The sequence below is a fragment of the Mesoplodon bidens genome, assembly GCF_964165515.1.
Source record: "Mesoplodon bidens genome assembly, chromosome: 4".
In the NCBI taxonomy this organism is placed as follows: domain Eukaryota; kingdom Metazoa; phylum Chordata; class Mammalia; order Artiodactyla; family Ziphiidae; genus Mesoplodon; species Mesoplodon bidens.
The window spans coordinates 53792167-53805898 of record NC_138160.1 but is presented as its reverse complement, the minus strand read 5'-3'; the positions used below and the strand labels follow the sequence as shown (position 1 = coordinate 53805898).

Below are 13732 nucleotides of genomic sequence, written 5' to 3'. Positions count from 1 at the left end.
ATGGCAACATTGGGAATATCATATTTCTAGGCATAAAAATAACCAAAGGCAATTCTTGAAAGACTGGATTAACATACCTTTGGAAGCTCTTCAATCTGATTAGCATCTAAGTAGAGCTCCTCCAGAGTTTTTTCAAAAGTAAAAATCTCTTTGGGAACCTGTTCCAAACTGCAATGAGAATAATCAAGAGTAGTGACGGTCTCCTCTTCTCCTCGTAGACAACGACATGGTACCAACCGCACAAACAAACTTCGTTTTGTAGTCATTTTTAGACACTGCAATATACAAACAAAACTAAATTTAGTAAAAACATGTATTATAACAATTTTTCAAAACAAATTATTCCAATTCAATTCTCACAGTTTACATATCACAGATAAATATCTCCTCCCCAACACACACTAAATAGAATGCATTTAACATTGCTTTACTATAAATTTTATATATAGTGAACTTCAAATTAAACTCAAGCACTTCTGTACTTCACAAAACGATCCATTAAGTAACCAATTACATGCTTCTATAAGCATATAGACCCACCTCCCAGAGTAATGAAAGTAAAAACAAAAATAAACAAATGGGACCTAATGAAACTTAAAAGCTTTTGCAGAACAAGGGAAACCATAAAAAAGACGAAAAGACAACCCTCAGGGCCTCCCTGGTGGCGCAGTGGTTGAGAGTCCGCCTGCCGATGCAGGGGATACGGGTTCGTGCCCCGGTCCGGGAGGATCCCATATGCCGCGGAGCGGCTGGGCCCGTGAGCCATGGCCGCTGAGCCTGCGCATCTGGAGCCTGTGCTCCGCAACGGGAGAGGCCACAACGGTGAGAGGCCCGCGTACCGCAAAAAAAAAAAAAAGACAACCCTCAGAATGGGAGAAAATATTTGCAAACGCAGCAACAGACAAAGGATTAATCTCCAAAATATACAAACAGCTCATGGAGCTCAATATAAAAAAAACTAATCAAAAATGGGCAGAAGACCTAAATAAACATCTCTCCAAGGAGGACATACAGATGGCCTAGGGGCACATGAAGGATGCTCAACATCACTAATTGTTAGAGAAATGCAAATCAAAACTACAATGAGGTGGGACTTCCCTGGTGGCGCAGTAGTTAAGAATATGCCTGCCATGCAGGGGACACAGGTTCGAGCCCTGGTGAGGGAAGATCCCATATGCCGTGGAGCAACTAAGCCCGTGCACCATAACTACTGAGCCTGCACTCTACAGCCTGCGAGCCACAACTACTGAAGCCCGCATATCACAACTACTGAAGCCCATGGGCCTAGAGTCTGTGCTCCACAACAAAAGAAGCCACCACAATGAGAAGCCTGTGCACCACAACAAAGAGTAGCCCCCGCATGCCACTAGAAAAAGCCTGTGTGCAGCAACAAAGACCCAATGCAGCCAAAAATTAATTAATTTAAAAAAAAAAACAAAAACTACAATGAGGTGTCACCTCACACTGGTCAGAATGGCCATCATCAGAAAATCTACAAACAACAAATGCTGGAGAGGGTGTGGAGAAAAGGGAACCCCACTGTGGAGAACACTATAGAGGTTCCTTAAAAAACTAAAAGTAGAATTACCATATGACCCAGCAATGCCACTACTAGGCATATACCCTGAGAAAACCATAATTCAAAAGGACACATGTACCCCAATGTTCACTGCAGCACTATTTACAATAGCCAGGACATGGAAACAACCCAAATGTCCAATGACAGATGAACGGATAAAGAAGATGTGGTACATGTATACAATGGAATAATACTCAGCCATAAAAAGGAATGAAATTAGGTCATTTGTAGAGATGTGGATGGACCTAGAGTGTGTCTTACAGAGTGCAGTAAGCCAGAAAGAGAAAAACAAATATCGTACATTAACACATATATGTGGAATCTAGAAAATGGTACAGATGAACCTATTAGCAGGGCAGGAATGAGACAAAGACGTAGAGAATGGACATGTGGACATGGGGGGTGGGAAGCGGAGGGTGGGATGAATTGGGAGATTAGGATTGACATATATACACTACCGTGAGTAAAACAGACAGCTAGTGGGAACACGCTATAAAGCACAGGAAGCTCAGCTCAGTGTTCTGTGATGTCCTTAGATGGGTGGGATGGGGGGGGTGGTGGGAGGGAGGTCCAAGAGGGAGGGGATATATGTATACATATAGCTAATTCACTTCGCTGTACAGCAGAAAATAACACAACACTGTAAAGAAATTATACTCCAATTAAAAAAAATTTTTTAAAGAAACATGGTTCATTAGTCTGCTCATCCTCAAAAAGAAAAACCCTAATAAACAAAGATATTTCTTTAATATCTAAGAGCTGTTTCTCAATTAAGAACTTGACCCTATGCAGTTCTGAGTAGAAAGTGGGTGTGCAAAGATATTTTCAGGTCTCCTAACCAGCCATTAACTTTCCTGTAACTCTCCCACATCAAAATTCCAATCTATGCCAAGTATATTTTGTTTCAATTAATATTGTTCTTTTAATTTTTCTAAAGGTTATAGGTCTTATATGTGTATAAGTTTACACAATAGAGAAGAAACTTGCTCCAGTAAAGTGCAGACGCCATTATTTCGATCTAACTGGGGGGAAAGGCTCAATTCTGAATTAGTGAAAATTCTCAAGGCTAATTTTATTAAGAACACAACGTTCATACAGAGGTTAATTCCAACTAGGAGGCTAGCATTATACTAGCAAAGAAAAGCTTACATCAATAAATGATTGCTAATTAATGTTATCAATTCTTTGTAAAATAATAATAAATTCTTGCCCTAAGCAGAAGACTCTATTAGAGTATTAGATTACTTCTACACAGAGCCAAGGCTAGGTTGAAGCCAGTGCAGCAAATGCCTCAGGCACACACACACACATACAAAAACTCAGTAATCAAATTAAATATTTTAAAGCAATATCTTTTTAAAAAATCAAAATCACTGAAAAATAATCCATTAATGACCAAAATGGTAAATTTAAAAATAAAGACAGAATCAGTATGACTAATTTTTTTTATTTTGCCTCACGCTCCAATATGGCTCTACAAGGCACTGCTTCTAACTCTTCTAATTATATCATATTCTTAAAGAGTTGGACAATAGGATAAGTATTTCCCTTGCAATTAAAAAAAAAATCTGACTCTTCTTACTTACTATGTGTGCCAGGCACTGTGCTAAATTCTTTATATAAACTGTATGTTTCAGGACTTTCCTGGTGGTCCAGTGGTTAAGAATCCGCCTTCCAATGCAGGGGACATGGGTTGATCCCTGGTCGGGAAACTTAAGATCCCACATGCCATGGGGCAACTAAGCCTGCGCGCTGCAACTACTGAGCCCGCATGCCACAACTAGAGAGCCCTCGTGCTGCAACAAAAAATAAAATAAAATAAAATATAAAAAACTATATGCTTATTCTCATTTCATCCTCGTGTATCTTTCTAAGGTATGTATTATTATTATCCTTATTTTTCCATAAAGAAACTGATTCTGTGCTTGTAGTGCACTACTGCTTCTCAATATATAATGATATACTTGAACTCAGATTCATGAAATAATTCAAGTATCAATAGGTCTTTACTACATACTTCTCCTTTAGGGTTTACAAAAACAAGCTACTGATGGGGTTCAGGACAAACCACCCCAAAATATGGCACCCCAAAATATGGCATACTGAATATTTTAAGCTAAAGGAGTTTGATAAAACGGCAGAAGCAGGAAGGTCACTCTGAGCTTCCACGCCCTTCTCCCCTGAAACAGGTAATAAAATCCTCCTGTGAAAGGTGCCCTCCCTATACCAGGAGGTATCTCTGAAGACGAAGGAAGAAGAATTCTAATGAACAGGACTTGTTAAATCTCCCCCAGTTTACTACACTTACTTCATACTCTTTGATCTATCGTATTTCTACACAACTGTCCACTTCATCAAACATGGCATAAAAATACTCAGGTTTAACTGTTTCTTTGGGTCTTCCTTTCCTTACAAAGGCTCCCTATGTCACTTAAAACCTACATTAAATAAATGTATATATTTTTCTTCTTTTAATCTGTCTTTGTCAGTTTAACTTTCACATCCAGCCAGGAACCCTAAGAGGGTGAAGGAAAAATTTTCCCTCCCTTACACTATGATGTCAAACATCAAATGTTTCTATCTAAAATGTTTGTCTCATGGGGATGTAATGTACAGCAAGGTGACTATAGTTAATAATACTGTACTGTATATTTGAAAGTTGCTAAGAGAGTAGATCCAAAGCTCTCATCACAAGAAAAAAAATTGTTACTATGTATGGTGACGGATGTTAACTAGACATATTGTGAGGATCATTTTGCAACATATTCAAATATTGAATCACTACATTGTATTACTTGAAACTAATACAATGTTATATGTCAATTATACCTCAAGAAAAACAAAAAATTACTTTGTCAATAAAGTTTACTGAATATGTTTAATCTATGTTTATATGAAGGTGTATTTTACTGATAAGAATAAGCAGTCTTATTGATCTAATAAGAATTTAATCACTGAAGGGGAATTTAGCTTATACTTGTGTGTTTAATGAGATAATAAAAAAGATTCTAAAAATGAATATACACTTTCTTTTTCAAGAGATTCTAAGACTTCAACTGATAATGAGTTAGGGGGACACTTAAGAAAAACGGGAAAAAAACTCTATCTGCTCTGTCCAATCTGGTAGCCACTAGACACAGTGGCATTTTAACCTGAAAATTCAAGTTAAATCAGACAAAATTTTAAATCTGGTTTCAGTCACACGGACCATATTTTAAATGCTCAATAGCCACAGGTGGCTAATGGATACCATACTAAATAACAGAAGATACAGAACATTTCTATCACTGCAGGAAGTTCTAGGAGACAGCACTAATACAATATTTCAAACTATTATTCTGGTTCATATTATAACTACTGTATGCTTATATTTATATAATATGATAGTATGCAATAACTTGCAAGATATGGCCTAAAAAATCAATTTTCCAGAAATCATAATGGATTTGGAAGTATAACTCCCAGCTGAGAATAATGGACATGAAGTGTTATTACCAAATGTACATGGTTTAAGAGTGTAGGGACTTCCCTGGTGGTCCAGTGGTTAAAACTCTGCACTCCCAATGCAGGGGGCACGGGTTCAATCCCTGGTCAGGCAACTAAGATCTTGCATGCCGCACAGTGTGGCCAAAAAAAAAAAAAAAGTATATTTATTTTACTATATTTATTTAAATCATCTGTGCAGGGCACTTGAGGTAGGAGGCAATTTACAAGGCAGAATAATTGTTAAGAAAGGTAAAAAGACTTCCAAGACTTTTCTGTAGTGCTAATCATATTGCAGAACTTCTCAGAAGAGACCATGAATTCAGAAAAAGATTAGACACTTAGCTCTAGGAAACTGCAAAGAGTTTACATCTCAAGTGAAAACTTCCCCCAAAAAACAAAACAAAACAAAACTTCCTGTGGACAGAGACAGTGGAAAGGGCAATTTAGACCTCAGAATAAATTCAGTGGGCCTGAACCAATACAAAATGGATCCCAATTTAGACTAAAAACTTCTGATTGATAAGAAAGGAGGGGGACCTTAATTATTGAGGTCAGAAGAGGAAAGTACCATATGAAAGGGAATGAATAACAAGACCCAAAGAGATCCTCCCTTACACAATACTACAAAGAAGTAATAAACCAAAGGGAGAAAGACTGGCCTGATCGGAACAGGAAGTGATCAACATGGGACCGCTAATTAGAATTTTAGTGTTGTGATATAAGAGCCACTTAGAAATCAGACTTAAAACGGCAGACACAAAAACATTCTAATCAAATGGAGGAAGAGAAGCCAACCAAAAAAAAAAAAAAGCATAATAACTCAAACATTTTCTAACAAAAGAAATTAAAACTACTTACCACTGGGTTGAATTTATCTCCCTGATGTTTCTTAATTGAGCCAACATTCTATGGAAACCATAAAAAGAAACAAAATTAACAATAAAAATAGATCTTTAGGACTTTAAGGAATATCTCTTCTAATTTCTTATTTACCTCAAAATGTAAATTAAAATTCTCAATAATTCAGCCCCATAATCTGACACACACAAATTTGCTAACTTCTAAATACATGGCTACCTTCTCGACCAGTCACTGGATTTACTGTTCATAATACATTTGTAAACTATTGAGAGCCCTCATCTATATCAAATAATAAATACCTCTCTATCTACCATTAAAACCCCATTTTTTTGCGCTTACTGAAAAATAATAAAGTTTTCCCAAGCAAATAAACTCTAATCACCAATTATATTTAAATTTAGTAATTTTTGATGGTTCTATGCAGCAGACACTGTTAATTACTTATCAGTCTTTTCCCCCTTTCCAGAATTTTCCTTATTCAGGGTGGTAATAGACCCAGCTAAAAACCCACTTTTGAGCTTTCCAAGAAGGGTGAACAGGTAATGGATGACACAGTTAAGATCAACGACATATACTTAGAAGTCTACTTTGGGGGTGGGATGGGGGTTGGTCCTGGAAAAACATTTGCTTTCCTTAGCCAGGGACAGATGTGAACATGTCTACTACTATCCTATGACCATGAGTCAACAAGCATGAGGATTAAAAACCTACCAAAAAGGCTGACAGAGTAGAAAGACAAAACAAGCAGGGGGTCTCTAATAGCACAGTTGAGTAGCTGAACTACAGAAATATCTGGATTTCTTGGTTTATAAGAAAACTAAACCCCTATTTGCTTAAACCATTGCTAGGTTTTCTGTACCTGTAACCAACACATTCCAAAATAAGACAGCCCAAAACCCAAAATAACAGCATTAATGTATATACATCATAAATAATCTATTTTTCAAGATATTAATAAGTATGTGTTTCAGAATTTACAGGGTCACTTTAAATATACTGGGCTATATGTCTCTATGCTAAATTGTTTAGGACTGCTGAGTTGTTTAACCTTCTCCACAAATTCCACCCATAGTACATGCCACAAAAAATACCTTTGCGTATATCAAGCAAAGATGGCCACTTAATCTGTCACTCAAGGTACTCCCACATACATAGTAGTCTGGTAAAATGGCATTGCCAATGAACTGAGATGGAATAAGGCTACAGAAGGAGCAGGTTAGAGAGAAGAGAGAAGGAAGTTTGTGTTTAGAGACTTTAGCTTGAAATACCTGAAAGCTGTCCTACTGCGATCCTACATAGGCAGTTGGATATGGGTGTTCAAGAGATGTGGGGAGAAATCCAAACTGAGGATATAAATTTGTAAGTTATCTGTTTAGAGATGATATTTAAAGTAATGAAATTAGATGAAAGAATCAAGGGCATGAATGTGGACAGAAGAGTACAGGTTCAAAAGAGAAAGAAAAGAAGAAGGGAGTGAAGAAAACAGATTCAATGACTGAGCCTTGAGATATTATAAAAATAGGTCATAGGGCTTCCCTGGTGGTGCAGTGGTTGGGAATCCGCCTGCCGATGCAGGGGACACGGGTTCGTGCCCCGGTCCGGGAAGATCCCACATGCCGTGGAGCGGCTAGGCCCGTGAGCCATGGCCACTGAGCCTGCGCGTCCGGAGCCTGTGCTCCGCAACGGGAAAGGCCACAACGGTGAGAGGCCCACATGCCGCAAAAAAAAAAGGTCATAAAGAAGAAATAGAACCAGAAATAGAACACTGAAGAGAAGCAGTCAGTGAGTCAAGAGAAACTACCCCCCAACCACCCACCCAAAGTGTGATGTGGAAAAAAATGTTTCAAGGAGGAAGTTATCAACTATGTTAGTAAGAACTTTAATTGTCACTGTGTAATCATGTAAAGGTCATTGATTATCTTACTGGGCAGTGGTAGAGACAAAACACTGTTTGGAAGGGATTCAAGAAATAGGAAGAGGATAATTTGACACAGCAAATACAGGCAACTCAGGTAGTTTAGCTAAAAAAGACATTGGAAAAATAGAGCAGTAGAGAGAGCAGAATGTGAATCAAGAGTCACAGCAGTGGATTTGTAGGCAGATGCGAATAATCTAGTAAGAGAAAGAGATATATTTTTATAAAGAGATTTGGAAAACCATTCATAGACCATCCTAACAAAGTTTCCCACCTGTTTCAAAAAAAAAAAGCTGCTCATGAGGAGGAGAACAAAACAAAAGAAACCTCGGGTGCCATGGTACAACTACTAGCTAAACGAAATTCACTTAGGGTATTTCTAAAACTACTACAGATTACCGTAGCCTCTCCCTAGAGATTCTGATTTAGGAGATGAGATATAAAACTCAAGATTCTTTATCATACACAAAATGCTGATGTGATACTTTTTTCTAACAGTTTCAACAATAATCAATCCATAGTCAATATTATTTCATCTATACTCAAACCACCATCTTTTCCCCTTTCCATCCTTTTTTGATAAACTCTCATTTGGGGGATTACTGTACCAAGTGAAAAGTGAAATCACTCTAAAGGTTTTCTAAAATATAGTATGTTACACTTCCCTATGGATCTGAAGAGATCACAAGTTATACTTGGCTAGATTTAAGAGAAATCTTATGTTGGAACCATCTTTTTAAATGAGTTCAGAAGTTGAAATGTACAACAAAGGCTCCTCAGGCATGCCCATAGCCATTAGATGGTATTTAGTGGTTGTGTAAGATCATTTTAGTTTAATCATGGTTATCACAGTATTTGCTAATCTGTATTTGGTACAACCTGTGCTTAATTCTGAGGCATTTTATGGACATTATTAACCCATTACCGCTAAGTACATGAATAGTAAACGAGGAAAATAGTTATATGCAAAAGAGCAAAAATAAAAACGTAAAAAAAGCTATGTAATGAAAAAAACAAATACTGTATAGGAGCATTTGATTCTGAAGGACAAAAATAACTGAACGTATAAAATGTGCTATGACTACAACATATACAGCAAGAAATGAGGAAAGGAGGCTGGTGAAATAGCTAAATTTCACACTTACAAGGTCAATGTTGCTGTCTGACCCCTGCTAGCCTAATTCTAATTCAGTAGAAAGCTGAGAGCTTCTTCAATGTCAGCACTGTTAATCAGACTTTCACATCAAACCATGGTTAGCCTAAATATGCCAAAAAACAAACCTTAATGTGGAATAAAATAGTTGACATACATACTGAAGTTATACAGAGTTCCCACATTTGCAGAAACTTCCACTTTATATTTTTACAAATAACTTAACATAATAAAAAAGACCTTTAGAGTACAGTTTGGCAAATGCATACATCCATAGAACTAACAGCAACCAAGATATAAAATCTTTCTATCACCCCAGAAAGTTCCCATGTGCTACTTTCCAGTCAACACCCTGGCCAAGGCAACCTATCCTAAATAAGAGTGCTATGACATTTGTGTACAGTATTAGGAGAATGCAGGCTTCAGTTCTTGTGGGTAAATATGGGAGTGAAATTGCTAGATCAAAGTCTATAAGCATGTTTAATTTTATTAAAGAAAAAAAGGAATAAACAAACAAGTCATTTTACAAAGTGGTTTTATCACTTAACACTCCCAGAGTTCCAATTAAATCCTCACCAACACTCGATATTCTCAGTCTGTCTTAATATTAACCTATGTAGTAGGTGCAGACAAGTAGCTCGCTGTATTTGTGTTTTGCATTTCTCTAATTACAAAATGGCATAGCAGAGCCTCATCTGTACTTGGAACTCAGTTAGATGATAAGATACTGGACTCAAGCCTTACATGACACTCTAGCGGGATAAGACTTTTGGAGAAAAGAGTGACGAAATTTTGTATATGGGAGGATTGCAAATTATTGTACAAGAGGATATACTATATTAGAAAACAATTCTCCATGAACATTTCACATTTCTGCATGGTCTGGGTCCACTGAGCAATGTCATTTACAGCCAATTTAAGATGTTTATACAAGGATACATTCCAGATAATAACACTTAGCAACACTGAGACAGTTCAATGTCCTCTCTCCAGAGACGATTTGTTTAAACTCCAGAGTAAAAATAAGGTTTCTATCTGTCACTCTCCTGAGGAGAGGATAGACAGGTCATCAGTGGTCCTACAAAAGATCAGAGTTTCCTAATTTGGGGTTCCCCTTCTGTAATGAACACTACTATCTGTGCAGGTACCATCTGACCCTCACTGTGAAGCCCTCCGAAGATCTAGGCTCAGGTAACCGACACAAAATATGGCCCTGGTTGCTGCTTTTTCAGGGAGTAATAAACCCTTTGTTTCTGGTCTAGAAGTCTTGTGTTTTCTGGCAAGTTAACATTTTAGATTGTAAGTAGGGTAAAACCTCAGACTCTTTACTGTTTCTGTTTTAACCAGCGTAAATTAAGAAACATGGCCACGATGTTTTATACCACCTGAGATCAAGAGATGCAGAGTCTATTTGCCCACTCTTTGAATTTGGGCTGAACTGTGACTTGCTTGTAACAACTCAATGTGGCAGAAGTTAGGCAAGTAACAGTGCCTATGCCTCAAGAAGATTTACAACTTCTGCTTTTACCTTCCTTGAATGCAGCCCTGAGGACATGATGCTGTAATTCTTTATAGGATAAAAGACCACAAGCTGATTCACAAATTCAAGAGCTATATAAATTGCTGTAGTTTTAAGCTTAAGTTTACCAACTGTATTGATTTTTTCAAAGAGAAAACTTCATAATTTGTTCATTTACTTATGGGACATTTTCCATTTCCCTGATTTTACTTTTCTCTATTTTTTTGGCCTTTTATTTATTTTGAATTTGTCTCTCTTTTTCTGACTCTTAGGGTAAAGCTTATTAAGTAATTGATTCTAATACTTTATTCTTCAAGATTTAAAGCTATAAATTCTGAGATGCACTTCATAAAATTTGATATGTTGTCTTTTTGAATTTGTTTAAAATGCTAATTTCCCATTTGATTTATTATTTTACCCATGAGTTATTCAGAATCATCTTAATTTCAAAACATTCAGGGATTGGGAATTCCCTGGTAGTCCAGCTGTTAGGACTTGGAGCTCTCACTGCCAAGGGCCCCGGGTTCAATCCCTGGTTGAAGAACTAAAGATCCCACAAGCCACGTGGTACAGCCCCCCCCCACAAAAAAAAAAGAATTCAGGGCTCTACTAAACCTCATTTTGTTACTGATTTCTAATTTAATTCCACTGTAATCAGAGAAAATAATATTATGATTTCAAGTCTTCACAATATGTTGAAGTTTTGAGAGCCCCACATGAGATCTACGGAGGTGTTTCATGTATATTTAAATGTCACATTCTGCATCTCTTGGGTTTAGTGTTCAAAAAAAAAAAAAAAATGTCAGGTTAAATTGATTGAGAGTGGTGTTCAAATCTTCTGTACCCTTACTAATTTATGGCATTCTTTTTCTACTAATTACTGAAAAGTACTTCAATCTCTAACCATAAGTGTAAATATGTTTTATTTCTGTCAATTTTTATTTCATGTATTTTGAATCTCTTATAAAGTATCAATAAATACACATTTGGGGTTCTTGTACCTTCTTGAGGAATGGATCCTTTTATCATATAAAATGTCCTTTCTCTCTGCTAATAATCCTTGTCTTGAAGTATAGTTTGCCTGATATCACTATAGCCATAGGAACTTTCTTTTGGTAAGTGTTAATGTATATTTTTCCAACTATTACTTTTAACCAAATTTGTCTTTAAAGTGCCTATTTGTATGAAGCATATAGTTGGGTCTTACTATTTTATCCAATCTGACAATTTCTATGTTTTGATGGTAGGCATAGACCATTTATATTTAATATAATTACTGGTGTGGTTTAATTTATTACATTACTATTTATTTTTTATTTGTTCTTTGTTCCTTTTTTTCCTGCCTTCAAATATAGTTATTTTTTTCCTGTATTATCTCATTTTATGGACTTTAAGCTATACATATATATTTTGTGGTTGCTCTAGGAATGTACAGTATGTATTCTTAATTCATCATAGTCCACCATCAAATAATATTATACTATTCTAATTATACTATGTAATTTTATATATGATGTAACAAATGTAAGAGTATAATTTATTTATGTCTACTCTCGCTCATATTTCATGCTATTGTCATAAATTTTATTTCTACATATTATAAATCCCACAATTTTTTTTGTTTTACACTATTCAACTGTCATTTATATAAATTTAAAAACCAGAAAATAGACTTTCATATTTATTCACACATTCACCATTTCTTAGTCTATTTCTTACTACTATCAAGCCCATTTGAATAGTTTTTTTTTAAAAGATACTACTTTTTTCAGTTCTAGAAAACATCTGGTGTTGGTACAAAGTTCCCAATACTCTCCTGAATACTCAACCCCTCATATGTTATCCTGTAAATTGTTTTAAAATCATTGTCTCCTAACTCATTGACTCCTAACTCTGGGTCATCTAATAAGTCTGGTTTTGTTAACTGTTTTCTCTTAATTATACAATCATATTTTCCTTTTTCTTTGTATATTTCATAATTTTTCACAGTATTCTAGATGCTTTTTATAAAATAACAGTTGAGAACTGAATGTAATATTGTTAAGTTTTACTTATTACCCAGAGAGTCTATGCTCTTCTCTCAGTTAGGATGAGTGACTGATAATTCAGATTCCTAGTAGAACCAATTTGAGCTGGGACTGGCTGCAGCTTCAATTAGAGTGAATTCTTCTGTGACCAATTCAACCCCCAACTTCCCATCTCCAACCACAGCCATATCTTTTTGATCTTGTCAAAATTTGAGATAGGAAGACTTTGGGCTGCAATTCCAGATATTTTTGGTTTGGTTTACCTTTAGATTCAACCCCAGCAGTGTCCCATAATTCAAGAACCGTTAGAATTTGCAGAACTATACATTTCTATAGGTTTTTTTCAACTAAGCCTCTACTCTTTATGGCAAAATTCAAGGTGGATAAAATTATCAGGTTTAATGATTTAATTTTGCCTTTGGGGCTCTGTCAGATTCCCATCCCTGCACAAAAGTCCACACTGTCACTTGAGGACTGGATGATTTATATTCATCCCTTCAGTCTTTCCATTTACAGTAAGTCCTGCTTCATCCTATACTGAAGTCTGGCTGCGAAACTGCCACACTCTTGACTCACCTATGAGAGGTTCATGTATCTACGGAAGTCCGTTCACTAAGGCTTCCTTGATTCCACTGATTTTTTGCTAGCTCTATTTTTTTTTTAAGTGTGATTTTCATTCTTTACAGGTTTTTCTTATTCCTACCAGGGGATCAAAAAATTTTTGTGCTCTCCTATATGCTAACTAGAAGCAGAAATACTAGGAGAAAGTGCAATAAAATTTCTGGGGAAAAACAAACAAACAAACAAAAAGAAATACTAGGAGATTGCCAGTGTAGATAAAACAGTTCTGTTTATAGAAAAGATACTCCCATGGAAGATATCCAGTTTGACTCACCCCTTTGTGAAACAAACTTGGTCAAAGTAGAAGACAAATCTTCAGAATTCTCCTCCATCTCAGTTTAGAAGGAATGACAATTTATGGGACAAAAAGAGGGCCTAATTATTTTTACAGAAAAACCTTTCACTCCACAATTAGAAATAAGACTACAAATGCAAACATCCCAGCTAGAATTGGTTTATTTAACTCTGAAAACCTAACATTAAATAATTCTATAATCAGAGGGAGGAAGCAGAGGGAGAATGAGGAAAGAAAGCAGCTCAGTATGGCTCACAACCAAACTCAGAGAAGGTG

At 36.2% G+C, this 13732-nt stretch overlaps 1 protein-coding gene across 8 annotated transcripts in view; it reads right to left on the bottom strand.

Moving 5' to 3' along the window:
- ERBIN (erbb2 interacting protein) overlaps nucleotides 1-13732 on the bottom strand; it is a 112088-nt gene that overhangs the window by 71323 nt on the left and 27033 nt on the right. For all 8 annotated transcript variants that reach the window (XM_081233898.1, XM_081233900.1, XM_081233901.1 and 5 more), the window contains 2 exons: nucleotides 5924-5971; nucleotides 78-275 (listed from right to left, as the gene is read on the bottom strand). In XM_081233898.1, coding sequence (XP_081090024.1) covers nucleotides 78-266 — 189 coding nt within the window. In that variant the 5' untranslated portion in view covers nucleotides 267-275; nucleotides 5924-5971. Of the gene's footprint in view, nucleotides 1-77; nucleotides 276-5923; nucleotides 5972-13732 lie in introns of those variants that run through there.